Here is a 27,269-nt window from a genome sequence, read left to right on the forward strand (position 1 = left end):
CCCAAACTGGGACTGCTAAACAAAAAAAAAAACCAGAAGGGTGTTGTGGTGGGTGCCTGCAGTTCCAGCTACTCAGGAGGCTGAGCCAAGAGAATTGCTTGAGCCCAAGAGTTTGAGGTTGAGGTGAGCTAAGATGCCACAGCATTCTACTGAGGGTGACCAAGTGAGACAAAAAGTTTTAAAGTTTTAAGTTCTTTATAAAAATATTGAGTATAAATAACCAAAACTTTAATGAGAGAATTTGTAGTTTCTTGCAAGCTAACTTAAAGTAGGCAAGGTTTTTTATTTTATTTTATTTATTTATTTTTTTTTTTTGTAGAGACAGAGTCTCACATACCGCCCTCAGGTAGAGTGCCGTGGCATCACACAGCTCACAGCAACCTCTAACTCTTGGGCTTACGCGATTCTCTTGCCTCAGCCTCCTGAGCAGCTGGGACTACAGGCGCCTGCCACAACGCCCGGCTATTTTTTGTTGTTGTTGTTGCAATTTGGCCAGGGCTGGGTTTGAACCCGCCACCCTCTGCATATGGGGCCGGCGCCCTACTCACTGAGCCACAGGCGCCACCCAGGTTTTTTTTTTTTAAACCGATCATAGATTATTCTTTTCAACACTTTGTAAGAACTACACATGCTTATATTTAAGGTTCGGTTAGTTTCACATACAAATGAGTAAAAAGTGACTCTAGAATTGCTTTTATTGCTCTGCTTTTATGTTCTAATGTGTTTTAGTAAATTCTAAGTTTTGTGGCAATAGCTTCAGAGAGGCAGTGTGATACATTACCCTGGTTTAGACAAAAGACCTGTGTTTTTTTCATATTATAGCTTTGACAATTGGTAGGTATGTGACTTTAGATAAATCACAACCTTCCTGAGCCTTACTTGTTTCCATCTATAAAACATTGATTACCTCTGTTTTGCTTTGGTAAGCATCTAGTATCATTGTAACACAAGAATCAAGTACTGGCTGTCTTTTGTCAGGGGAACTAGGTGGCCTGGAGTCCAGGAGGAAGGGGACTTTCACTGTTCCTTTCATACCATATGAAGTTTATACATATACAAGTATTATTTAACCCCAAAAATAAATTACACAGGCTACTAAGTTTCAGGACACATTCAGAGATATAAAAACCTTCAGATTTCTAAGCTGTCTTCAATTTTATTAATACTTTGTTTTCAGCTATTGCTACATTCTCTTCTGTTTCACAGAATTAGTGATTTTTAAACCAAGTACATATTTTACTGAAAAACCAAAAAAAATTTTTTTTTTGGAGAGTCTCACTTTGTCACCCTCAGTAGAGTGCCGTACTGTCACAGCTCACAGCAACCTCAAATTTTTGGGCTCAAGCAATTCTCTTGCCTAGCCTTCCGAGTAGCTGAGACTACAGATGTCTGCCACCAACACCCAGCTATTTTTTTTTTTTAGGAGATTAAGTCTCGCTCTGGCTCGTGAGCTTAGGCAATCCATCTGCCTCTGCTTCCTAGAGTGCTAGGATTACAGGCATGAGCCACCACCCCGGCCTTGAAAAAACATTTTTAAAAACTTCCAATGGAGCCAGGTGCAGTGGCTCATACCTGTAATCCTAGCACTCTGGGAGGCTGCGGCAGGTGAACTGCCTGAAGAAAAGGCAAGACCCCATCTCTACTAAAAAAAAAAAGGAAAAACTGAAGCAAGAGGAGCTTTTGAGCCCAAAAGTTAAAGGTTGCTGTGAGCTATGATGCCATAGCACTCTACCCAGGCGACAGCTTGAGACTCTGTCTCAAAACAACAACAACCACCTCCTTCCATAAGGCAATACTGGTATATCCTTAACAACAACAACAACCTCCTTCCATAAGGCAATACTGGTATATCCTGTTGGACAAACTGTAAGATTATATGCTCTTGTTCAGACAACACCACCCTCAGTAAATGGTGATGCATCCCCATGCCTTTTTACCCCATTGCTCTTGAAACCAACACTGTGACTCTAGGAATGCTTTAACAGGGCAATGCTAACTTTCACTGCAATTGTATCTTATCAGTCAGTACATACAGCTACCCTTATCCATGAGGGATGCACTATTAACAATGATTAAATCTATGGGTAAATTTCTGACACTCATGTTAAGTGACAGCTATACTGATTTCTATTTAAAGAGCTACGTTATCTTCACTAACCAATTTTGCTAATATTTAAATTACACGTTTCACTGCTGCATTATAATTTTGTATACATTGTTTGAATATCTATTTCCGTCAACAAGACCATAAACTTGCTAAAGTCATTACAATTGGTCAGCATTCACCCGAAACAAATGGAATTATGAAAACATATTATACTGGCAAAGACAAGAATATATCTTTTAATATTTAAAATTTTTTTTTTTTTTTTGGCCGGGGCTGGGTTTGAACCCGCCACCTCCGGCATATGGGACCGGCGCCCTACCCCTTGAGCCACAGGCGCCGCCAATATTTAAAAATTTTTGATGGATGGGTGGCGCCTGTGGCTGTCGGTAAAGCGCCGGCCCCATATTTTGAGGGTGGCGGGTTCAAACCCGGCCCCAGCCAAACTGCAACCAAAAAATAGCCAGGCGTTGTGGCAGGCGCCTGTAGTCCCAGCTATTCGGGAGGCTGAGGCAAGAGAATCGCTTAAGCCCAGGAGTTGGAGGTTGCTGTGAGCTGTGTGAGGCCACAGCACTCTACCGAGGGCCATAAAGTGAGACTCTGTCTCTACAAAAAAAAAAAAAAAAATTTTTTTTGATGGATAATTAAACAAACCCTGCTTTAAAGGAAATCACCAAAAGTACCCCAATAATATCAGAAATTAATAACAAGTTTTACACATCCATAAGCATCTCCTATGTATTTTAACAATTTGAGAGAAGTATCATTCTCCATTTTGAAGACAAGGAATCCAACTTTGAGGAAAGTAAAGAAACATACTCAAGGTCACACAATGTGTCAAGAATCAACATGAAAACTTAGGACTGTTGAACTCTGTAAGGTCCAAGCTTTTTCTGTACATGTAAAATTTGCAAAGGAATTTTTTCTTTAATCTATGAATCAAATGGCTTAATTGATAACAGAAAATGTCAGAGAGAAAGGACAGATGCATGGACACCAATCATAGTTTTAAAGTCCCATGACAGCATAGATGTTACTATGTACAGCTAAGGCATTTTACAGCTACAATGCTTATGCTGAGATTCTTCTTCACTATTCTGGGTGGTACTACACTGAAATCTCATCATGGTTTATTATCATAGAGACGAATATTATTAGAGTTCATCTAGAACCTCATACTTTACTCTGATGGTATTCAAGTTACTTGGACAAAAAAATTACAAATCACTCTATTAAAAAAACCAGTGATGTACAAAATAAAATTAGGTTACTCAGAAAGCATCATTTCAGGACATCTTTGCTCTAGTGGGAAATCAATAGTAGGTCATTTTTCCAAAAATTCCACGTTCTTTTTGAACCAATCACTCTTCCTCTTCACTAAAATACAAACCTAGGTGTTTAGCAAGCCGACCGGGAACCCTGGTACTAAAAACAATGCTTTTCACAATGCCACCACTGTCAGAACACCACGGTTTGTACGTGTGCTTGCAACTTTTCACAATGAACTAGACTGAAAGACGATAGAGAAATCACAACGGAAGAGTCTGACGTAGGTCGTAACGTAAGTCTGATTGAAAGTGGAAGGTAGTGTCACAAAAACTCATAAAAATTATCAAAGATAAATGAAAGAGCATCAGAGAATGGTCTACCAATATGGAGAAAAAGGAGACACGGAGAACCATAAAGTTAACGGCCAAGGTCTTAGCAGAGACTACAAGGACCAAATGAAGTATTCAACAAGAGTTTAGTTCTCTTTTTTGAACCTAAATATGCACTTCTGTAAACCTAAGGTGGGATCTAAACACGAGTTACTTTTTTTCTCAAAGGATATCTAGACAGAGTCGAAAGGAATAAACTATAATGTACATACACCCCACACTTCTAGGGACCGAAAGCAAACAACTTGAACTGAAATTACGTCTTTCCTAAGGTGAGGGCACGAAGGATGCGAAGATCAGAGGTTCGAAAAGATCTCGTTTTCTTTCTTTCCAAAGAAGATGCTCCCAGTAGTCCCTAACCGGGGTCCAAGGATGGGCTGGATCCGTTCGGAGACCCAGATATGGCTGCCCGGGAGAAGAGCCCGGAGGGCAGGAGCAAGGCCCGGCCTGCAAGGCAGGCAGCGGCCGCCGTCCCCGCACTCACCTCCCGGGGGCTGTCGAGTAACCGCCACCATCACCGTCGCCGTCACTCCGGGCACTCGCGGAAGCGGAGAGGGGAGGCCCAGCCATCCCTGCACCTCGCGCGGGTCCTAAAAGGTGGAGGCCTCTCTGCAACCCCTACCCTCCCCACGGCGCTCCGTCCTCATCTGAGGCGTCGCGGTCATTGCCTCCGCCCGCGTCGAGGCGCCGCCACCACTTCCGTGTCCAGGTCCTTTCCTTCCCCCGCCCCCTTCCGTAGCCGACCCCTCCTCCACGCGGAGGGCGCGCAGTGACGCCACCGCTCTGCGACGGCCATCGGAACCCGCGCCGGGGGGCGTGGCGGCGCAAGCGCAGTGTGGCGAACGCGCTCGAGCGCGGGAAGAGGCTGAGCGTGGGCATCCGCAGGTCTTCCCTCAGCCGGGGAGACTCGGTCCCCCGGGCGAGTCCTCGTTGTTTCTGCCGGCGCCCACCAAGAAGCGTGTTCCCTTCCCGGGTTGTCGTCTGACGGACTTTCTGCTTTATTCTGCTGGTGCCGCTGGCGTGGAGGGCGTGCTCGGGAGGAGACCCGGCGGCGTTTCTCTCCGTTGGAATAATAAGACGAGCTGGTATAAAACGTTGAAGCGGGAGAGATGCCGGCCGCGCAGAAGCCCATGCGGTACGGGCACACGGAGGGGCACACGGACGTCTGCTTCGACGACTCCGGGAGGTAAGTGTCTCCGGAAGGCGTGTCGGGCGCGTGGCAGGTGCGGTCGCCCGGGAGGGACTCCCGCAGGTAGAGAAGGGTAGCGATAACGTCGGAAGCGGCAGAGACCTTTCCCCAGGTTTATTGTTTGATACAGACCGGTCGAAATCTTCCGGAGCAGCGGGAAGGTGCGCGCCTCTGTCCCGGGTCCCCCTTCTCTGCGTGTCAGGGGAATGCTGTCGGGTCACTGCATCCTGCTCACCTGTCAGACACAGAGGCCTGTTCTGTTGGGTATGGGGTCTTCCTCCCTGGGCTTTCGTGATTCTATTTCCTTTTTTTTTGCTTTTTTTTTAATTTTCTGGCTTTTTAAAACTTATTTTTCTCTGCTTGATTCCTAAACAGTGGTATTTTCGTGGTCCCTTTCACCCTATACACCCATTCCTGTGCAGTACTGTCCAGTCGGTTAGGGTTTGGCTTAAGGTTAGTCACACTTTTATTCCTTATTTTATTATTGTTAGTATTTTTTTTTTTTTTTGAGACAGAGTCTCACTTTCTTGCCCCCAGTAGAGTACTGTGTGTCATAGCTCACAGCAACCTCAAACTCTTGGGCTCAAGTTATCCTCTTGCCTCAGCCTGTAATATTCTTTCTTTTCCCCTCCCTTTTTTCAGCAGCGGGTCAGGAATTATGTGTCAACTATTTCCTGGGGAGGGGATTGCAGAGAATAGGGAGCAGCGAACGCTGTCTGAATGGCCTGGGTTTTTTTGGTTTTTGTTTGTCTCACCCTGTCACCGTGGCTGGAGTGCTGTGGCTTCATAGCTCACAGCAACCTCAAACTCCTGGGCTCAAGTGATCTTCTTGCCTCAACCTCCCAAGTAGCTGGGACTACAGGTGCACACCACAATGCCTGGCTTTTTCTTTCTTTCTTTATTTATTTAGAGACAGGTTCTCACTCTTGCTCAGGCTGGTCTCAAACTTGTAAGCTCAAGTGATCCACCTGCCCTGGCTTCCCAGGGTACTGGGATTACAGGGGTGAGCCATCTCGCCCAGCCCTTACTTTATTATTTTAAAGCAAATCCCATACATCTAATATCTGAAGTCTGTTTTTTTGGTGGGGGAGGTGTAGAAACTATAATAGTGGTACAGAGTATTAGCAAGACTCGTGAATTTAAAAAAGAAGGCACAAGTAAAACAATATTAGGAATCAAAAAACTAAAGACTTCAAAATAGGTGGTTACAATAACACCCTTATGCCAATAACTTTGGAAATTTGAAAACAAAGATGTAGTTTTCTAGAAATATGTACATTAGCAAAATTTACTTAAGAAAAACTAAAAGTTTTTTTATACATATTGGTTTCTAAACATTAACATAAGTAGATGATGGTACCTGTTTATGTACTTTAATAAGTTTTTTAGCCTGTCTCATAGTATTGCTATTTTTCTGAAAGGTGTATTATTTTAATAGTGTTACTTTTAATAGTTGCATATTATGTTGAATAAATTTGAAGTGAGATCTTTAATTCTTTTCTTTAGAATATAACATTTTTCATTTTGCCTAACAAATGCAATCAGTGTAACCTGGTCTATTGTACCCTCAATGAATCCCCAACAATTAAAAAAAAAAAGAATACAAACAAATAAACTAATGATATGTAAAGTGGAAAAAAAAAGAATATAACATTTTTCACTGAGAAAATACTCTTGTTAGATATTTGGCAAGCTCAGAGCAAATTCTGCTAACTGGAAGGATCACAATTTGTTTTAATTGAAATACTAAATATTTTAGCTTTGGTATTTTTATGGGTTCTGTATTTTTATCTCTATTCAGAATACCCTTCTTCAATGATAGTATCTTCAATATTTTTTTTTTTTTCTTTTTGGAGACAGCATCTTCAATTTTTTTTTCTTTTTGGAAACAGAATCTCACTTGGTCACCCTCAGTAGAGTGCCTTTGCAGCTCACAGCAACCTCAAACTCTTGAGCTTAAGCGATTCTCTTGCCTCAGCCTCCCAAGTAGCTGGGACTACAGGCGCCCACCACAAGGCCCAGCTACTTTTTGATTGTAGTTGTCATTGTTGTTTGGGAGGCCCGGGCTGCCTTCCAACCCGCCAGCTCTGGTGTATGTGGCTGGCACCCTAGCCGCTGAGCTATAGGTGAGCGGCATCTTCAGTATATATTTGAGACAGAGCCTCAAGCTGTTGCCCTGGGTAGAGTGCTCTGGCATCACAGCTCACAGCACCTCCAACTCCAGGGCTCAAGCGATTCTCCTGCCTCCGCCTCCCAAGTAACTGGGACTACAGGCTCCTGCCACAACGCCCAGCTATTTTTTGGTTGCAGCCGTCATTGTTGTTTGGCAAGCCTGGGCTGGATTCAAACCTGCCAGCTCAGGTGTATGTGGCTGGCGCCTTAGCCGCTTAACCCACAGGCGCCGAGCCTTCAGTATTTTTAAAGATAAAATATATTGAGCTGTCTATGATTCTTTTGAATGTTTCACAGATCTTAGTTTTTTTTTTTTTTGTTTATTTTTTTGAGACAGAGCATCAAGCTGTCACCCTGGGTAGAGGGCCGTTGCATCACAACTCAAAGCAGCCTCCAACTTCTGGGCTCAAGCGATTCTCCTTCCTCCACCTCCCAAGTAGCTGGGACTACAGGCGCCTGCCACATATGGCCCGGTATTTTTTGGTTACAGCCGTCATTGTTGTTTGGTGGGCCCAGGCTGGATTTGAACCCGCCAGCTCAGGTGTATGTGGCTGGTGCTTTAGCCGCTTGAGCCACAGGTGCAGAGCCATGTTTCATAGATTTTAAACCTACATTATTTCATTTCATTTTGGTACAGAACATAAATGTATACAATTAAAGATAGGGGTTCTGTCAAAAGATTTTTCCCACAGGTCAGTATAATTCCAAAGTGCAATTACAGAATTTCAAAATTAAATTATTCACCATTTCAGCTTTTCATGTACAATTTATTCAATTCATACTTGTTTTTGTAGGGAGAAATTTCAGTGTAGTCCTGTGCATAAGGTTTATTTTCCTTAATTGCATTTCACTAAAAGTTTCAAAGGCTTAAGTTGAATGCTTTGAATGAAGATAGATTTCTTACCGTTTTGAACTAAATGAAATGATGAGTTAGAGGACTTGTTTCTGATAATGATAATACCATCATTATAGGAAACTTGGATTGTTTTATAAAATCACTCTTCAAAGGCTCAAAGATTTTAAAAATCTGATGTCAGAAGAAGAAAACACATCCTGTAATGCTACTATTTTTGTGCTTTTTTTTTGGCCAGGGCTGGGTTTGAACCCACCACCTCCGGCATATGGGACCGGCGCCCTACTCCTTGAGCCATAGGCGCCACCCTTTTGTGCTTTTTTTTTAAATTAAGTCATATATACATAGATTATGAATACATTTATGCCTTTGTGGAATTCACTGTGTTGAATATTTGTACAAATTAGAGTGCTTACATCCTACTAATTAACATAGCTTAAAGTCATTTTAATTTTACTTCGTAATCCAACACATCTACCATCTCATCACTCTGTGGAAGTCAGTATTTTTGTGTTTTTAACATAAGTTTGTTACAAAAGTTTTGTTGTTCAATTATTCTGAATATAATTATCTGAAAATTTGATAAGTATGGCTTCTTGTCATCCTTATCTCACAGCCCATTTGGGCACAGTCACAAATTAACATTCGAAGTATTTATGTGATTCATAGATTTCTTAATATAGTCAAGAACATTTTTTTGTTTTTTCAGTTTTTGGCCAGGGCTGGGTTTGAACCCGCCACGTCCGGCATATGGGGCGAGCGCCCTACTCCTTGAGCCACAGGCACCACCCAAGAACATTTTTTTTTCCTTTTGTTATTGTGCTCTACCAAAATTTGTATTATTGCTAAAAATTGAGAATTTAATCTTCAGCATCAAAATTTTTTTTTTTTTTTCATTGAGGGTACAATAAGCCAGGTTACACTGATTGCAATTGTTAGGTAAAGTCCCTCTTGCAATCATGTCTTGCCCCCATAAAGTGTGACACACACCAAGGCCCCACCCACCTCCCTCCTTCCCTCTTTCTGTATCCCCCCCCATAACCATAATTGTCATTAATTGTCCTCATATCAAAATTGAGTACATAGGATTCATGCTTCTCCATTCTTGTGATGCTTTACTAAGAATAATGTCTTCCACGTCCATCCAGATTAATACGAACGATGTAAAGTCTCCATTTTTTTTAATGGCTGAATAGTATTCCATGGTATACATATACCACAGCTTGTTAATCCATTCCTGGGTTGGTAGGCATTTAGGCTGTTTCCACATTTTGGCGATTGTAAATTGAGCTGCAATAAACAGTCTAGTACAAGTGTCCTTATGATAAAAGGATTTCTTTCCTTCTGGGTAGATGCCCATTAATGGGATTGCAGGATCAAATGGGAGGTCTAGCTTGAGTGCTTTGAGGATTCTCCATACTTCCTTCCAGAAAGGTTGTACTAGTTTGCAGTCCCACCAGCAGTGTAAAAGTGTTCCCTTCTCTCCACATCCATGCCAGCATCTGCAGTTTTGAGATTTTGTGATGTGGGCCATTCTCACTGGGGTTAGATGATATCTCAGGGTTGTTTTGATTTGCATTTCTCTAATATATAGAGATGATGAACATTTTTTCATGTGTTTGTTAGCCATTCGTCTGTCGTCTTTAGAGAAAGTTCTATTCATGTCTCTTGCCCATTGATATAAGGGATTGTTGGCTTTTTTCATGTGGATTAATTTGAGTTCTCTATAGATCCTAGTTATCAAGCTTTTGTCGGATTGAAAATATGCAAATATCCTTTCCCATTGTGTAGGTTGTCTCTTTGCTTTGGTTATTGTCTCCTTAGCTGTACAGAAGCTTTTCAGTTTAATGAAGTCCCATTTGTTTATTTTTGTTGTTGTTGCAATTGCCATGGCAGTCTTCTTCATGAAGTCTTTCCCCAGGCCAATATCTTCCAGTGTTTTTCCTATGCTTTCTTGGAGGATTTTTATTGTTTCATGCCTTAAGTTTAAGTCCTTTATCCATCTTGAATCAATTTTTGTGAGTGGGGAAAGGTGTGGGTCCAGTTTCAGTCTTTTACATGTAGACATCCAGTTCTCCCAACACCATTTATTGAATAGGGAGTCTTTCCCCCAAGGTATGTTGTTGTTTGGTTTATCAAAGATTAGGTGGTTGTAAAATGTTAGTTTCATTTCTTGGTTTTCCATTCGATTCCAAGTGTCTATGTCTCTGTTTTTGTGCCAGTACCATGCTGTCTTGAGCACTATGGCTTTGTAGTACAGACTAAAATCTGGTATGCTGATGCCCCCAGCTTTATTTTTGTTACAGAGAACTGCCTTAGCTATACGGGGTTTTTTCCGGTTCCATACAAAACGCAGAATCATTTTTTCCAAATCTTGAAAGTACGATGTTGGTATTTTGATAGGAATGGCATTGAATAGGTAGATTGCTTTGGGAAGTATGGACATTTTAACAATGTTGATTCTTCCCATCCATGAGCATGGTATGTTCTTCCATTTGTTAATATCCTCTGCTATTTCCTTTCTGAGGATTTCATAGTTTTCTTTATAGAGGTCCTTCACCTCCTTCGTTAGGTATATTCCCAGGTATTTCATTTTCTTTGAGACTATGGTGAAGGGAGTTGTGTCCTTAATTAGCTTCTCATCTTGACTGTTATTGGTGTACACAAAGGCTACTGACTTGTGGACATTGATTTTATATCCTGAAACATTACTGTATTTTTTGATGACTTCTACGAGTCTTGTGGTTGAGTCTTTGGTGTTCTCTAAGTATAAGATCATGTCGTCAGCAAAGAGGGAGAGTTTGACCTCCTCTGCTCCCATTTGGATTCCCTTTATTTCCTTGTCTTGCCTAATTGTATTGGCTAGAACTTCCAGCACTATGTTGAATAGTAAAGGTGACAGAGGACAACCTTGTCTGGTTCCAGTTCTAAGAGGAAAAGCTTTCAGTTTTACTCCATTCAGTAAAATCTTGGCTGTGGGTTTGTCATAGATAGCTTCAATCAGTTTTAGAAATGTGCCACCTATGCCTATACTCTTCAGAGTTCTAATTAGAAAAGGATGCTGGATTTTATCAAATGCTTTTTCTGCATCTATTGAGAGGATCATGTGATCTTTATTTTTGCCTCTGTTAATATGGTGGATAACGTTTATAGACTTGCGTATGTTAAACCAGCCTTGCATCCCTGGGATGAAGCCTACTTGATCATGATGAATGACTTTTTTGATGATAAGCTGTAATCTATTGGCTAGGATTTTGTTGAGAATTTTTGCGTCTATGTTCATGAGTGAGATTGGTCTGAAATTCTCCTTTTCCTGGTTTTGGTATCAGGGTGATGTTTGCTTCATAGAATGTGTTGGGGAAGATTCCTTCTTCCTCAATTTTTTGGAATAATTTCTGCAGTACAGGAATAAGCTCTTCCTTGAAGGTTTGATAGAATTCTGGAGTGAAGCCATCTGGACCAGGGCATTTTTTGGTTGGAAGCTTTTTTATTGTTTCTTTGATCTCAGTGCTTGAAATTGGTCTGTTCAGGAGCTCTATTTCTTCCTGGCTGAGTCTAGGGAGAGGGTGTGATTCCAAATATTGATCCATTTCTTTCACATTGTCAAATTTCTGGGCATAGAGTTTCTGGTAGTATTCAGAGATGATCTCTTGTATCTCTGTGGGATCAGTTGTTATTTCCCCTTTATCATTTCTGATTGAGGTTACTAGAGATTTTACTTTTCTATTCCTCGTTAGTCTGGCCAATGGTTTATCTATTTTATTTATTTTTTTCAAAAAACCAACTCCTTGTTTCATTAATTTTCTGAATGATTCTTTTGTTTTCAATTTCATTGATCTCTGATTTGATTTTGGATATTTCTTTTCTTCTACTGAGTTTAGGCTTAGATTGTTCTTCTTTTTCCAATTCCATAAGATCTCTTGTGAGATTGTTGATGTGCTCTCTTTCAGTTTTTCGAATGTAGGCATCTAAAGCGATGAATTTTCCTCTCAAAACTGCTTTTGCAGTATCCTACAGGTTTTGGTAGCTTGTGTCTTCATTGTTGTTATGCTCAAGGAAGTTAATGATTTCCTGTTTTATTTCTTCCTGCACCCATCTGTTATTCAACAGAAGATTGTTTAGTTTCCATGCCTTTGGGTGGGGTCGAGCATTTTTGTTAGAGTTGAGTTCCACCTTTAGTGCCTTATGGTCTGAGAAGATACAAGGTAAAATTTCAATTCTTTTGATTCTGTTGATATTTGTTTTGTGTCCCAGGATATGATCAATTTTGGAGAATGTTCCATGGGGTGATGAGAAGAATGTATATTCTTTATCTTTGGGATGGAGTGTTCTATATTGGTCTATCAAGCACAGTTGTTCTAGAGTCTCATTTAAGTCTCTTATATCCTTGTTTAATTTCTGTTTAGAGGATCTGTCCAGCTCTGTAAGAGGAGTGTTAAAGTCCCCTGTTATGATGGTATTATCAGATATCATATTGCTCAGACTGAGTAAGGTCTGCTTCAAGAATCTGGGAGCATTTAAATTGGGTGCATAAATATTTAGAATTGAAATGTCTTCTTGTTGTATTTTTCCCTTGACCAATATAAAGTGACCATCTTTGTCTTTTTTGACTTTAGTTGCTTTAAATCCACATGTGTCTGAAAATAAGATTGCAACTCCTCTTTTCTTCTGAATTCCATTTGCCTGAAAAATTGTCTTCCAACCCTTGACTCGGAGCTTTAATTTGTCTTTTGAAGCCAGGTGTGTTTCTTGCAGACAGCAAATGGATGGCTTGTGTTTTTTAATCCAGTCAACCAATCTATGTCTCTTCAGTGGGGAATTCAAGCCATTAACATTTATTGAGATAATTGACAAGTGTGGTAGTATTCTATTCGTCTTATTTTGTGAGAGTCCATTGCTTAGTTTTATCTTTTGCATCAGTGTGGAGGTTAGGTTCTGTCCTTTAATTTCTGAGTTCTTACTTTGCTGCTGATCCATTGTGGTGGTCAGTGTGCAGAACAGGTTGAAGTATTTCCTGTAGAGCTGGTCTTGTTGTGGCGAATTTCCTCAATGTTTGTATATCTGTAAATGATTTGATTTCTCTGTCAATTTTGAAGCTTAGCTTAGCAGGGTACAGAATTCTGGGCTGAAAATTGTTCTGTTTAAGAAGATTAAAGGTAGATGACCATTGTCTTCTTGCTTGGAAAGTTTCATTAGAGAAGTCTGCGGTCAATCTGATGGATTTGCCCCTGTAGGTCAACTGGCGCTTACTCCTGGCAGCTTGCAGAATCTTTTCTTTTGTCTTGACTTTGGTAAGGTTCATCACAATGTGTCTTGGAGAAGCTCGGTTAGAGTTGAGGCGACCTGGGGTCCGATATCCCTCTGAAAGCAGTGTGTCAGAATCTTTGGTGATATTTGGGAAATTTTCTTTTATAATATTCTCTAGTATGGCTTCCATTCCTCTGGGGCATTCTTCTTCCCCTTCTAGAATTCCTATAACTCGTATGTTGGAACGCTTCATAAAGTCCCATAATTCTGACAGTGAACGTTCTGCTTTCTCTCTCTTCTTTTCTGCCTCTTTTACTATCTGAGTTATCTCAAAAACTTTGTCTTCTACCTCTGAAATTCTTTCTTCTGCATGGTCTAACCTGTTGCTGATACTTTCCATTGCGTCTTTAAGTTCCCTGATTGACTGTTTCATTTCCTTCAGCTCTGCTATATCCTTTTTATATTCTTCATATCGTTCATCTCTTATTTGATTCTGTTTTTGAATTTCCTTTTGGTTATTTTCCACTTTATTAGCAGTTTCCTTCATTGTTTCCATCATTTCCTTCATTGTTTTCAACATGTGTATTCTAAATTCCCTTTCTGTCATTCCTAACATTTCTGTATAGGTGGAATCCTCTGCCGTAGCTACCTCATGGTCCCTTGGTGGGGTAGTTCTGGACTGGTTCTTCATGTTGCCTGGAGTTTTCTGCTGATTCTTCCTCATCAGTGATTTCTTTTATCTGTTTACTTGCCCTAATTTTCCTTTCACTTCCTCTTGCTCTTTAAGTTCTTGTGCCTGTGGATGAGCAGAAGCTTTCTCAGGGAAGTGCTTGTTGCTGGAATCACTGCTGAAGTGGCTATCCACTTACCCTGTGTGTCAAAACTGGTCTCCCAGCATCAAAATTTTTAAATGAATGTCAGATGTTTCACTTTAAATAGAATGAACCTCCAGAAGCTTTACTTTGTTTTTATGAACTGAAGGGAAAATTAAACTGTTATAGGAATTAATCTGACTAATTTGCTTTTTTTTGTAGAGACAGAGTCTCACTGTACCGCCCTCGGTAGAGTGCCGTGGCGTCACATGGCTCACAGCAACCTCTAACTCTTGGGCTTACGCGATTCTCTTGCCTCAGCCTCCCAAGCAGTCTCCCAAGTGGGACTACAGGCGCCCACCACAACGCCCGGCTATTTTTTTTTGTTGCAGTTTGGCCGGGGCTGGGTTTGAACCCGCCACCCTCAGCATATGGGGCCAGCGCCCTACTCACTGAGCCACAGGTGCCGCCCCATAATCTGACTAATTTTCTACTTAAAAACCCCCGGATGACATGGATCTAACATCAGTATCATTTAATTGCTGTTAATGATAAGTTCTTTTACTAATTGATAAAACATATTAAGTTACTTTTTATGTTTGTAGTAGAAAACTTGGAATGAAAAATGAGCAAAATTAGTTTGGAACAACTGATATTTGTTTTAGTGCTTCATTGTCCAAATCAGTAACTACTAGCCATATGTAGCTATTTATATTTAAATTAGCAAGAATTAACTAAATGAAAAATTCAGTTCCTCAGTTACATTAGCCACATTTCAGTTGCTCAGCACTGGACCTAGGCCATTTCCATTACTTCAGAAAGTTCTGAGCGTCTACTTCTATATACACTTCTTCAGGAGTTTTTCATCTTCTAATTTCCTGTGGTTGGTGTTATCACTACAACTCCAGGGTAAATGTCAACTAACACTCTGTTCAAGTTATACTCATTACCAATTTTCCTGAAAAGCAGAAATTTAGTACTTAGATTTTTTTTTTTGAGACAGAGTCTCATTATGTCACCCTCAGTAGAGTGCCATGGCATTACAGCTCACAGCAACCTCAAACTCTCGGGCTCAAGCGATTCTCTTGCCTCAGCCTCTGAGTAGCTGGCACTATAGGCGCCCACCACAACACCTGACTATTTTCTTTTTCTTTCTTTTCTTTTTTTTGAGACAGAGTCTCAAGCTGTTGCCCTGGGTAGAATGCTGTGGCTCACAGCTCACAGCAACCTCAGACTCACAGACTTAAGCGGTTCTCTTGCCTCAGCCTCCCAAGTAGCTAGGAATACAGGTGCCCGCCACAACGCCTGGCTGTTATTTGTTGTTGTTGTTTAGCTGGCTCCAGACTGGGTTCAAACCTACCAGCCCTGGTGCATGTGGCTGGCGCCGTAACCCCTGTGTTACAGGCGCCGAGCCAGCACATGCTCCTTGGGAAGCTGAGGCAGGAGGATCACTTGAGTCCAGGAGTTTGAGGTTGTAGTGAGCTATGATGACCCTACTGCACTCTAGCTGGGATGACAGAGTGAGACTGTCTTAAAAAAAGAAGGAGGGGATTGGAAAAGGGGAGCTGGGGTATCATCAGTCATTTTTCATATTTAACCCTGTGTTAAATATGTGAAGGCCGGCTGTGTTAAGTGAGACGTGTGTGTTGCACTACTGAACATGACCATGGCAGAAGCTGGGAGTGCAAAGAAAAGATCTGCCAAACCCATTCCAGCCCATTTCAATGCATCTGATACTAAAATACTTTAAAAGGAAAAATCCAGGACAAATGCTAAACCAACTGGAAGCATAAACTAGGAGTATCCTAGGCAAACTGGGACCTGTGGTCCTCCTGTCTCCTTCCTGTAGAAGGCAGTAGAACTCCTCCATGGAGATGATCCTAAATAGGAGGACCCCAGTCCTGATCTCCTTATCTCTTGCTGGAGTGTCTGTTGCCTTAGTGTCCCCAGGCCTTACTAACGTCATAGCTCAGCTGATTTCCTGCTGGGAACTGTCGCCATCACCAGTCTCACGTATTCGGTCTTGTTTGTTCTGTGGCTTCCCAGTGTACATTCATGAACAGGTGGGAATTAATCCTTCCGTTTGAACATTGGCAGTTCTTTATGTGGCTTGTTTTTTGCCATTTACCATATATTGTTTTTGTATTGTATTATATACGTTTTGTATTTTTATTTGCTTTTTTGTATGTATCTAGTTAGGACACAGACTAAATGAATAAAGCAGTTGGAAGATGAGAAGTTTAAAACAAGTTATGACAGATGTAGACATCCATTTGAATTGTCACTTTTTGATAGAGCTCATCCATCCATCTGTTTATTCAATAAACATCTATTAAGGTTTCTGTGTCAGAGATTGGTGCTAAGGATACAGTGGTGAGCAAGGTATACATGGCCTTTGCTGTTACAGAAATTACGCACTTATCTTTCTTAATTATTCCAAGTAGATAATTTTATGCCAAGAATGAACTGTAAAGAGTGTTAAACTCACCTTTTGTTTTACAGAATAGGAATTAGCAGTCTTTGTTATTGAGGTTTACGTGTATAAAATGAGAAAAAATAGGCTTGGCGCCTTGGCTCAAGCCGCTAAGGTGCCATCCACATACACCTGAGCTGGCGGGTTCGAATCCAGCCCTGGCCCACCCAACAACAATGACGGCTGCAACCAAAAAAAACAAAAACAAAAAATAGCTGGGTGTTGTGGTGGGCGCCTGTAATCCCAGCTACTTGGGAGGTGGAGGCAGGAGAATCGCTTGAGCCCGTGAGTTAGAGGTTGCTGTGAGCTGTGATGCCATGGCACTCTACTTAGGGGGAAAGCTTGAGGCTCTGTCTCAAAAAGAAAAAAAAATAAAAATAAATGAGAAAAAATAATGGGTGATGCTTTGATTTCATTAAAAAATGATAAATATAAAGGTAGCATTACAGAAAAGTTAATGGGCTTGAAACTAGGTAACTTTTTAATATGTGTGTTTCCTTCACAGTTGTATTGTGACTTGTGGAAGTGATGGCGATGTGAGGATTTGGGAGGACTTAGATGACGATGACCCTAAGTCCATTAACGTTGGAGAGAAAGCATATTCATGTGCTTTGAAGGTAGTAAAACAGTTATGCCACTTGATTGGACATGATCCTGCCATGTAATTTTTATGCTTGGGTGAAAAATACTTATATGGAAGTTTTAAATATAGACGTATATTTTTGTTTCTCTTATGAAATTATATTTTAAAACATACAAAAATGCTGTAAATACCCACAGTTTTCAGAGATAAACTCTGAATGGTTTATTAAAAGTGATTAATGGAGGCTGGGTTCAGAGGCTCATGCTCATGCCTGTAATCCCAGCACTCTGGAAGGCCAGGGTGGGAGGATCACTTGAGCTCAGGAGTTTAATATCAGCATGAGCAAGAGGGAGTTTCCGTCTCTGCTAAAGATAGCAAACTTAGCTGGGGGGTGGGCACCTGTAGTCCTAGCTACTTGGGAGACAAGACAGGAGGATCACTTGAGCCCAGGAATTGGAGGATGCTGTGAGCTGTGGTTGATGCCACCACATTCTAGCCTGGGCAACAGAGTAAGACTCTGTCTCAAAAGAAAAAAAAAAGATGCTTAATGGGCATTAATGGTGAGCCAATTTAAATATATTTGAGAAAATTATACTTTTTAAAGAAACATTTAAATTCTCCCTTTTTTCCTTTGAGGGGTATCTCAGTGGTGTTTTTTTATCTCACTATGGTTTGAATGTGCCCCCCAAAAGCATATGTTAGAGGCCTGGCATTGTGGTTTACACCTTTAATCCTAGCACTCTGAGAGGCCAAAGTGGGAGGATTGCTCCAGGTCAGGAGTTCCAGACCAGCCTGAGCACGATGAAACCTCGTCTCTGCTAAAAATAGAAAAAATTAGCCAGATGTGGTGGCAAGGATCTATAGTCCCAGCTACTCACGAGACTGAGGCAGAAGATCACCTGAGTTCAGGAGTTTGAGGTTGCTGTTAGCTATGATGACACCAGTGCAGTGATGATACCACAGCACTCTACCCAGGGTGACAGAGTGACAGTGTCTCAAAAAATTAAAATAAAAAAAATACATGTGTTGGAAACTTAATCCCGAATGTAAAAATGTTGGGAGGTGAGGCCTAGTGTGGGGTGATTAGGCCATGAGGACCCTGGCCTCTCTGGCCTTTTGAGTGGATTGATACCATTATCTCAGGAGTGGGTTCCTTATGAAAGGGGGAGTTCGGTCCTCTTGCTCTCTCTCTCTCTCGCCCTGTCTTTGCCCATATCTGATGGGATGACACAAAAAGGCCCTCTCTGTGTGTTGGCCTCTTGATTTTTTACCTCCAGGCCTCCACAATCATGAGCCAGTAAATTTCTGTTCATTATAGATTACATAGTCTGTGGTGTTTTGTTACAGTAGCATAAAACAGACTTAAGATATTCACTAAAGATAACAGAAAAAATTGTAGAAAAAAAGTGTTTCATTAACTTTCCCAATATACGTTCATATTTCCCATGTTTCTGACATTTTGTGTGAAGCAGATAGGGGAATTTTTTTTTTTTTTTTTTTTTTTTTTGAGACAGTCTCCACTCTGTTACTCTGGGCACATGGCTGTGGCAGGTTGTTGCTCATGGCGACCTCAAACTCCTGAGCTTGAGCTATCCTCTTGCTTGAGCCTCCCCGGTAGCTGGGAATACACGTGTCCACCACCACGCTTTTTTAATAGAGACGTTTTTCTCTAGTTTTTCTGTTTTTAATAGAGATGGGGTCTCACTCTTGTTCAGGCTGGTCTGGAACTTCTGAACTCAGGCAAAACACCTGCCTCAGCTCCCAGAGTGTTGGGATGACAGGCATGAGGCCCCCGTGCCCAGCCTGAGCTCTTTATTTGTGATGACTTTTTTTTTTTTTTTAGCTGGGGCTGGGTTTGAACCCACCACCTCTGGCATACGGGGGCGCCCTACTCTTTTGAGCCACAGGCACCGCCCTATTTGTGATGACTTTTAACTTGAGTATTTGGAAAAAATCTTTCTGTGGGATTCATATTTTTTCTAAACCAGGCTCATTTAAGGTAGTTGAGATGGTAATTAGATAATTTAGATACTCTTTTTCAAGTGATCATATATAATGGAAAATATATTTCTAGAAGAAAAAACATAAATGACCAACATACATTAAATATGAGCTTAAATCTCACTAATAAGCAGTTGAGTCAAATGCCATTGGGTATTTTTTTTTTTTTCTGTAGGATTGGCAAGGATGAAAAACCTTGCTAATCCCAGTATTAGGACTTAGTTTACAATAAGTGAATTCTAGGGATCAGTAAAGTTGACTTTTCCTGAGCTCTGAGGGAGAATCTTCTATTCCTGTGTTCTAGGTTCTGGTAGTGGTGGCAATGCTCCATATTCCTTGCCTTGTAGACATATCGCTCCAGTCTGCCGTGGTTTCTGCGTTTGGACTTCACCTTACAAAAAGACATAGGATGATTTTATTGTGGAAACACAGGACCACACTGTAGTCGCTGTGCCTTCCAGTGCCCTCTTGCCTCAAAACTAGCTGTGTTTTTTCTCTGAAAAAGTCTTTGTAGGATGGCACCCGTAGCTCAGTGGGTAGGGCGCTGGCCATATACACTGGGGCTGGTGGGTTCAAATGGGAAAAAAAAAGTCTCTGTAGTCTCCTTTTTTTTTTATTTTTATTTTTTGCAGTTCCAGGGCTGGGTTTGGACCTGCCACCTCAGGCATATGGGGCCAGCGCCCTACCCCTTTGAGCCACAGGCACCGCCCATCTCCTTTGTTTTTATGATACTTGGGGTCCATAAAAATACTGTTTAATTATGCTTTTCTTACCAGAAATAAAAGAAAAATCAGAGGCTAAAAGATGTCTAGTAAAGGTAAAAAATTAAGTTTTCTAAAGCCAGCAATGAAACATTCCTTTTTTCTTCCTAATGTACGTTTCAAGAAAGTGGTACATTGAGTGATAATTTTTCTCTTGACATGAAGTAGTTTTTTCCCTGGATTTTTAACTGTGGAGAGATTCCCAGTTAATCTGGATTTGTTTTGCCAGTGTTTCTTTATTTTTCTTGTAGAATGGAAAATTGGTCACTGCAGTTTCTAATAATACTATTCAAGTCCACACTTTCCCTGAAGGAGTTCCAGATGGCATACTGACTCGCTTCACCACAAATGCAAACCACGTGGTCTTTAATGTAGATGGCACTAGGATTGCTGCTGGATCTGGGTAAGGCTCTCTGACATTGGAAAAAAATGTTAGAACAAAAAAGGCCTCCTTCTTTTATTTCAGGCTAATATTTTCAGAACGCTGTCTCTTGATTTTGTTGTTTCATTTTTATGTTCAAGCCTTTTTATCTAGTAAAAAGTTTTTTTGTTTGTTTTGAGACAGAATCTAACTATTGCCCTCGGTGGAGTGCCATGGCGTCACAGTTCACAGCAACCTCAAACTCTTGGGCTTAAACAATTCTCTTGCCTCAGCCTCCCAAGTAGCTGGGACTACAGGTGCCCGCCACAACACCTGGCTATTTTTTTGTTATAGTTGTCATTGTTTAGCAGGCCCTGGCCGAGTTTGAACCTGCCAGCTCTAGTGTATGTGGCTGGTGCCCTATCCACTGAGCTATGGGCGCTGAGCCCTAGTAAAAGTTTTTGAAGACGTACTTGTACTTCCTTTTCAACTGAAATATATTGTTTTCCAGATGGCATATTCAATAAGTGCTCAAAAGATAGCTTGACACAGTAGTTTTACAAATTATTTTATAGCCAGGCATTGTGGGCACCTGTAGTCCCAGCTACTTATGAGGCTGAGACAAGAGGATCACTTGAGCCCAGGAGTTTGAAGTTGCTGTGGCTGTGAGCACTGTGCCATGGTGCTCTACCCAGGGCACAGTGAAACTTGTCTCAAAATGAAAAAAAGTTATTAGACTTTGAGCTGTACAACTAGAATTTTTAGTTTCCCTTGATGCTTGTCATAGGAAAAAATATAATTGCTGAGATAAAATGAAGGTCATGATTCTTTTTAAAATGGTGCGGCTGTAATTAATAAGTAAGAGAAGCTTACGATGCAACTGAAGAAACTGTTTAGGAAGTATTTGTATTGTAACATATGGGAAATCTTGGGTTTTCAGCACCTTTAGTAGGGCAAAACTAAAAGATAAGTTATTAAATTTGGGTTCCAAATTTTGTGTTACTATAAATTATAGCATTTACTTTTGTGACTTTGAGTTTATGGTTGAAAGCTTTTAGGAGAGAGGCTTTTATACTGGCACTTATTCATGTGTGTCACTCCTGTGGCTCCTAGTGATTTTCTAGTCAAAATTGTGGATGTGACAGATAGCAGCCAACAGACAACACTGAGAGGACACGACGCCCCTGTTCTGAGCCTTTCCTTTGATCCAGAGGACATCTTTCTGGTAATTATTACTTCCCTCTCTCTGTGTTTTTCCGGAGTATGTTTAATAAACTTTAAGAGAGGTAGCAGACAATTTCTCCCAGTCGATAAAAGGCTATTTGATTTAATCAGTTGAACTAGTTTCTATGTGGTATTTCCATGAATTACAGTATTATGAGAATCTATTATTTAATTCCTGCAGGCGTCAGCTAGCTGTGATGGATCTGTCAGGGTGTGGCAAATTTCAGATCAGGTAAACGTCAATTTAAACTAAAAACTTCTGTTAATTTCCATCATGTATTGGGTGTTAACATATTGGGTTATTGAGCCAAATTAATAATTGTTTTATTTAGAGTTCTTTGTGTAAATGTAGCATTTAAATATTTTTATAATCAAGTTCCACAGTAGTCTAATGCAAAAGAAAATACATTGAAGGCTTTTGTACCCAATCACAAGGGAATGATAGATTTATATTTTATTTATTTTTTTTTAGAGACAGAGTCTCACTTTATCACCCTTGGTAGAGTGTCATGACATCACAGCTCACAGCAACCTCTGACTCCTGGGTGTAGGTGATTCTCTTGCCTCAGCCTCCCCAGTAGCTGGGACTACAGGCGCCTGCCACAACGCCTGGCTATTTTTTTGTTGCAGTCTGGCTGGGGCTGGGTTTGAACCCACCGCCATCGGTATATGGGGCTGGTGCCCTGTTCACTGAGCCACAGGCGCCACTTAGATTTATATTTTATTTTTTAAGTTTTGTGAATCAAGCCACTGAATTCAATTATTACATATTTACAAGATAAGTGGCATGTAGGGGCCTTGTGTTAGCTGTTGAGGATACAAAAATAAAATAAAGCATTGGCTACACTTGATTTGGAAAGCCTTACATATAACTTGCTTAAACTTAGCCTGATAAAGGGTTTTTTTTTTGCATTTTTTGCTGGGGTTGGGGCTGGGGCTGGGTCTGAACCTGCCACCTCTGGTATATGGGGCTGGCGCCCTACTCCTTTCAGCCACAGGTGCTGACCACTGATAAAGGTTTTAAAGGAGCTATGAAGGAAAGTACTCTCCAGTTGGCAGAGGGAACAGTTAGGTTTTCCTGAAGCAATCAAAGAGAGCTTGGCATCTGGGCGGCGCCTGTGGCTCAACGGGTGGGGCGCCGGTCCCATATGCCGGAAGTGGCGGGTTCAAGCCCAGCCCTGGCCAAAAATAAAAAAAAAAAAAAAAAAAAAAAAAAAGAGAGAGCTTGGCATCTGTAGGGACAACGTGGCTGACGAGGAGAATGACCCTGCACAGATGTGCCTCAGTGGCCACAGCTGCTGCTTCTTATTCTTGAGCTATTTAGAAGGACTAACTTTGACTCCTTAATATTTACTAGTAGACCTTTAAAGTTTTATTTGTTTTTGTTGATGTTTTAAGATTGTTTTTTTCTTCTCTTTTTCCTTTCCTTTTTTTTTCTTCCCACCCCGATGTTTTAAGATCTTAACGTGGCTTTTTGTTTGTGTGTGTTCATTCACTTGAGGATGGTTGCTTATTTTGCGCAGGAAGTATTCTTACTTAATTATAAGATTATACTGTTCATAGCTCTGAAAGACTTAAAGCAATTTAGGTAAATCAGGTATTATTTATAATCAAATTAAAGTGCATTAAGTTGTTTTTTTCTGAAATATATATCAGTTTGAAGAGACCACCTATTAAGTGTATTCAGTTCTGCATGTATTTTCAGGAAGAGTTTTCATAAAAGGAAATAAATTTTCTTTTTAAAAAATCAGACATGTGCTGTCAGTTGGCCACTGCTGCAAAAATGCAACGATGTGACAAATGCAAAATCAATCTGCAGACTTGCTTGGCAGCCAAAAAATGGGAAGGTAAGTGACTAATTTTTCAACCTTTGTTTAAATTACTTATTCCACTCCTTGCCAACTTTGAAGGTAAGAGTAGTTTTTTAATTGTAATTTTTTTTTTTTTTGCAGTTTTCGTCCGGGGCTGGGTTTGAACCCGCCACCTCCGGCATATGGGGCCGGCACCCTAACCCTTTGAGCCACAGGCGCCACCCAATTTTAATTTGTTGTTTCATTTGGATTATAAATTTTAGAACCCCAAGCCAAATGATTAATACTGAAATGATATAAGAAATATTTCAACTTTTTTTTTTTATTGTTGGGGATTCATTGAGGGTACAATAAGCCAGGTTACACTGATTGCAATTGTTAGGTAAAGTCCCTCTTGCAATCATGTCTTGCCCCCATAAAGTGTGACACACACCACGGCCCCACCCACCTCCCTCCTTCCCTCTTTCTGTTCCCCCCCCCATAACCATAATTGTCATTAATTGTCCTCATATCAAAATTGAGTACATAGGATTCATGCTTCTCCATTCTTGTGATGCTTTACTAAGAATAATGTCTTCCACGTCCATCCAGGTTAATAAAAAGGATGTGAAGTCTCCATTTTTTTTAATGGCTGAATGGTATTCCATGGTATATATATACCACAGCTTGTTAATCCATTCCTGGGTTGGTGGGCATTTAGGCTGTTTCCACATTTTGGCGATTGTAAATTGAGCTGCAATAAACAGTCTAGTACAAGTGTCCTTATGATAAAAGGATTTCTTTCCTTCTGGGTAGATGCTCAGTAATGGGACTGCAGGATCAAATGGGAGGTCTAGCTTGAGTGCTTTGAGGTTTCTCCATACTTCCTTCCAGAAAGGTTGTACTAGTTTGCAGTCCCACCAGCAGTGTAAAAGTGTTCCCTTCTCTCCACATCCATGCCAGCATCTGCAGTTTTGAGATTTTGTGATGTGGGCCATTCTCACTGGGGTTAGATGATATCTCAGGGTTGTTTTGATTTGCATTTCTCTAATATATAGAGATGATGAACATTTTTTCATGTGTTTGTTAGCCATTCGTCTGTCGTCTTTAGAGAAAGTTCTATTCATGTCTCTTGCCCATTGATATAAGGGATTGTTGGCTTTTTTCATGTGGATTAATTTGAGTTCTCTATAGATCCTAGTTATCAAGCTTTTGTCGGATTGAAAATATGCAAATATCCTTTCCCATTGTGTAGGTTGTCTCTTTGCTTTGGTTATTGTCTCCTTAGCTGTACAGAAGCTTTTCAGTTTAATGAAGTCCCATTTGTTTATTTTTGTTGTTGTTGCAATTGCCATGGCAGTCTTCTTCATGAAGTCTTTCCCCAGGCCAATATCTTCCAGTGTTTTTCCTATGCTTTCTTGGAGGATTTTTATTGTTTCATGCCTTAAGTTTAAGTCCTTTATCCATCTTGAATCAATTTTTGTGAGTGGGGAAAGGTGTGGGTCCAGTTTCAGTCTTTTACATGTAGACATCCAGTTCTCCCAACACCATTTATTGAATAGGGAGTCTTTCCCCCAAGGTATGTTGTTGTTTGGTTTATCAAAGATTAGGTGGTTGTAAAATGTTAGTTTCATTTCTTGGTTTTCCATTCGATTCCAAGTGTCTATGTCTCTGTTTTTGTGCCAGTACCATGCTGTCTTGAGCACTATGGCTTTGTAGTACAGACTAAAATCTGGTACGCTGATGCCCCCAGCTTTATTTTTGTTACAGAGAACTGCCTTAGCTATACGGGGTTTTTTCCGGTTCCATACAAAACGCAGAATCATTTTTTCCAAATCTTGAAAGTACGATGTTGGTATTTTGATAGGAATGGCATTGAATAGGTAGATTGCTTTGGGAAGTATAGACATTTTAACAATGTTGATTCTTCCCATCCATGAGCATGGTATATTCTTCCATTTGTTAATATCCTCTGCTATTTCCTTTCTGAGGATTTCATAGTTTTCTTTATAGAGGTCCTTCACCTCCTTAGTTAGGTATATTCCTAGGTATTTCATTTTCTTTGAGACTATGGTGAAGGGAGTTGTGTCCTTAATTAGCTTCTCATCTTGACTGTTATTGGTGTACAAGAAATATTTCAACTTTTTAAAGATTTCCTTTGAAGTGTATATTTTACATAAATGAATTAATTTTATATTTTTCTTTACATTCATGCTGAATGGAATGATTCTGAAAACCATATTGTTTTTTTTTTTATTAAATCATAGCTGTGTACATTAATGAAATCATGGGGTACAATGTGCTGGTTTTATATACAATTTGAAATATTTGCATCAAACTGGTTAACATAGCCTTTGTGTCCTCTCAGAGGTACCAGCTGCAGATAGTCAATGCCCCTTCTCAGAAGTCTGAGTCCAGTGTGACACAGTCCCTCTCTAAGGTTCTGATTACTCACACTTGTCTCTTTTGCTCCTCCCTGTGATAGCAGTTTGCTGACATTATTGTCTCTGTGTTATCTCAGGGTTCTCTTTTTGCTCTTTTAGCCCTCCAACCTGGTAACAATTTCCATATACCAAGTCACTTCTGCTGAAATACTTAGTGTAATTTTGTTTTCCTAAATGATCCCAACTGATCTAGTCACATGGAAATACATTCTTCTAAACAAACTCTCAAAAGTCACTAGGCAAGGCAATGGATAAATTGCATTAATTAATAGCTCCAGTGTTTTCAACCTCTAAAATAAATGTGATTTTATTTTAGGATAAAGAGCAAAATAACCAAGGGTATCTGTGCACTGAAGATTTTAAATATCTGACAGTCAACATTGATAGCAAATCTGTGCCATTTGCAGGTAGAGATCTTTGTGTGAGGTCTATTTAGATTCACATCAAAGTGATTAATCCTGCTTAGCAAAGGCTAGAAAACATAATGAAAACAATATTGTTATGTACACTCCCACCATTAGCGTTTAACATTTTGAAGGTGCTAAGCCATACAGTTATATAAGAGAAAGGCATGCAGAGTTTGAAAGGAACAAGTGTGTTTATTGTTCGCAAATGGAATGCTCATGTATACAAGGAAATCCCAAGAAAATCAGAAGAGGGAGACAACTATAAGGACTAGTAAGAAAATTCAGTAAGCTAGCTAGAAGCAAAATTAACAGACAAATTCAATAACAATTTTATATACAAACAATAGCAATATAGAAAATGTAGTGAAATAAAATACAGACAGTCCCCTCATTGCAAACATTGGACTTCCGTACAACTCAAATGGAGACTGTTAATAGATAATAAGTAAATGTATCTGTTTCAACTTACATACAAATTTAACTTAAGAATAAACCTACAAAGCCTATCTCGTTTGTAACCTGGGGACCGCTGGTAAAGCCTTTAATGTTAATTGTAAAAGAAACAAAGAGCTAATTTCCTTAATATACAAAAACGTAGTAGAGCTATGGTCAAAGACATGAGTAGAAAAAGATTGTATGGTTGGCTTTTAAACATGAGGATGTATGCAGCATTTCATATCAAAAGAAATACAAATTGAGGGGTGGCGCCTGTGGCTCAAGGAGTAGGGCCCCAGTCCCATATGCCAGAGGTGGCGGGTTTAAACCCAGCCCTGGCCCCCCAAAAAAAAGAAATACAAATTGAAACTGTAATGATGGCCTGTTCTCATTTATCAGAGATAGTTGGTGATCAGGTTTGATCATATGCTGTGTAGAAGAGGGTTCGCCAGTTTTTATAAGAATAAGTGACTGAGGGCCTAAGCACTAGGCATACATCCTATAAGCATTTTTTTTTTTTTTTTAGACAGAGTCTCACTGTGTCATCCTTGGTAGAGTGCTGTGGTATCACAGCTCACAGCAACCTCAAACTCTTGGGCTTAAGCAATTCTGTGGCTCAACTGTCCAAGTAGATGGGACTACAGGTGCCTGCCATAACACCCGGCTGTTTTTCTGTTGCAGTTGTCATTGTTACTTAGCTGGCCTGGGCTGGGTTTGAAGCCGCCAGCCTCAGTATATGTGGCTGGCGCTGTAAC

At 40.4% G+C, this 27,269-nt stretch overlaps 2 protein-coding genes across 4 annotated transcripts in view; one reads left to right on the forward strand and one right to left on the reverse strand.

Moving 5' to 3' along the window:
* Nucleotides 1-4,471, reverse strand: part of SOCS4 (suppressor of cytokine signaling 4) — a 119,676-nt gene extending 115,205 nt beyond the window's left edge. For both annotated transcript variants that reach the window (XR_008380539.1, XM_053593054.1), the window contains exon 1: nt 4,247-4,471. The gene's annotated coding sequence lies outside the window, so the exon portion shown is untranslated. The remainder of the gene's footprint in view (nt 1-4,246) is intronic.
* Nucleotides 4,472-4,611: 140 nt separating this feature from the next.
* WDHD1 (WD repeat and HMG-box DNA binding protein 1) overlaps nt 4,612-27,269 on the forward strand; it is a 68,535-nt gene continuing 45,877 nt past the window's right edge. Inside the window, exons 1-6 of one of the 2 annotated variants that reach the window (XM_053595307.1) lie at nt 4,612-4,948; nt 17,014-17,125; nt 20,105-20,256; nt 21,328-21,439; nt 21,620-21,670; nt 23,190-23,285. In XM_053595307.1, the coding sequence (XP_053451282.1) occupies nt 4,872-4,948; nt 17,014-17,125; nt 20,105-20,256; nt 21,328-21,439; nt 21,620-21,670; nt 23,190-23,285 (600 nt within the window). In that variant the 5' untranslated portion in view covers nt 4,612-4,871. The remainder of the gene's footprint in view (nt 4,949-17,013; nt 17,126-20,104; nt 20,257-21,327; nt 21,440-21,619; nt 21,671-23,189; nt 23,286-27,269) is intronic. The other variant, XM_053595308.1, reaches the window with a different exon arrangement.

The sequence above is a fragment of the Nycticebus coucang genome, chromosome 6, assembly GCF_027406575.1.
Source record: "Nycticebus coucang isolate mNycCou1 chromosome 6, mNycCou1.pri, whole genome shotgun sequence".
In the NCBI taxonomy this organism is placed as follows: domain Eukaryota; kingdom Metazoa; phylum Chordata; class Mammalia; order Primates; family Lorisidae; genus Nycticebus; species Nycticebus coucang.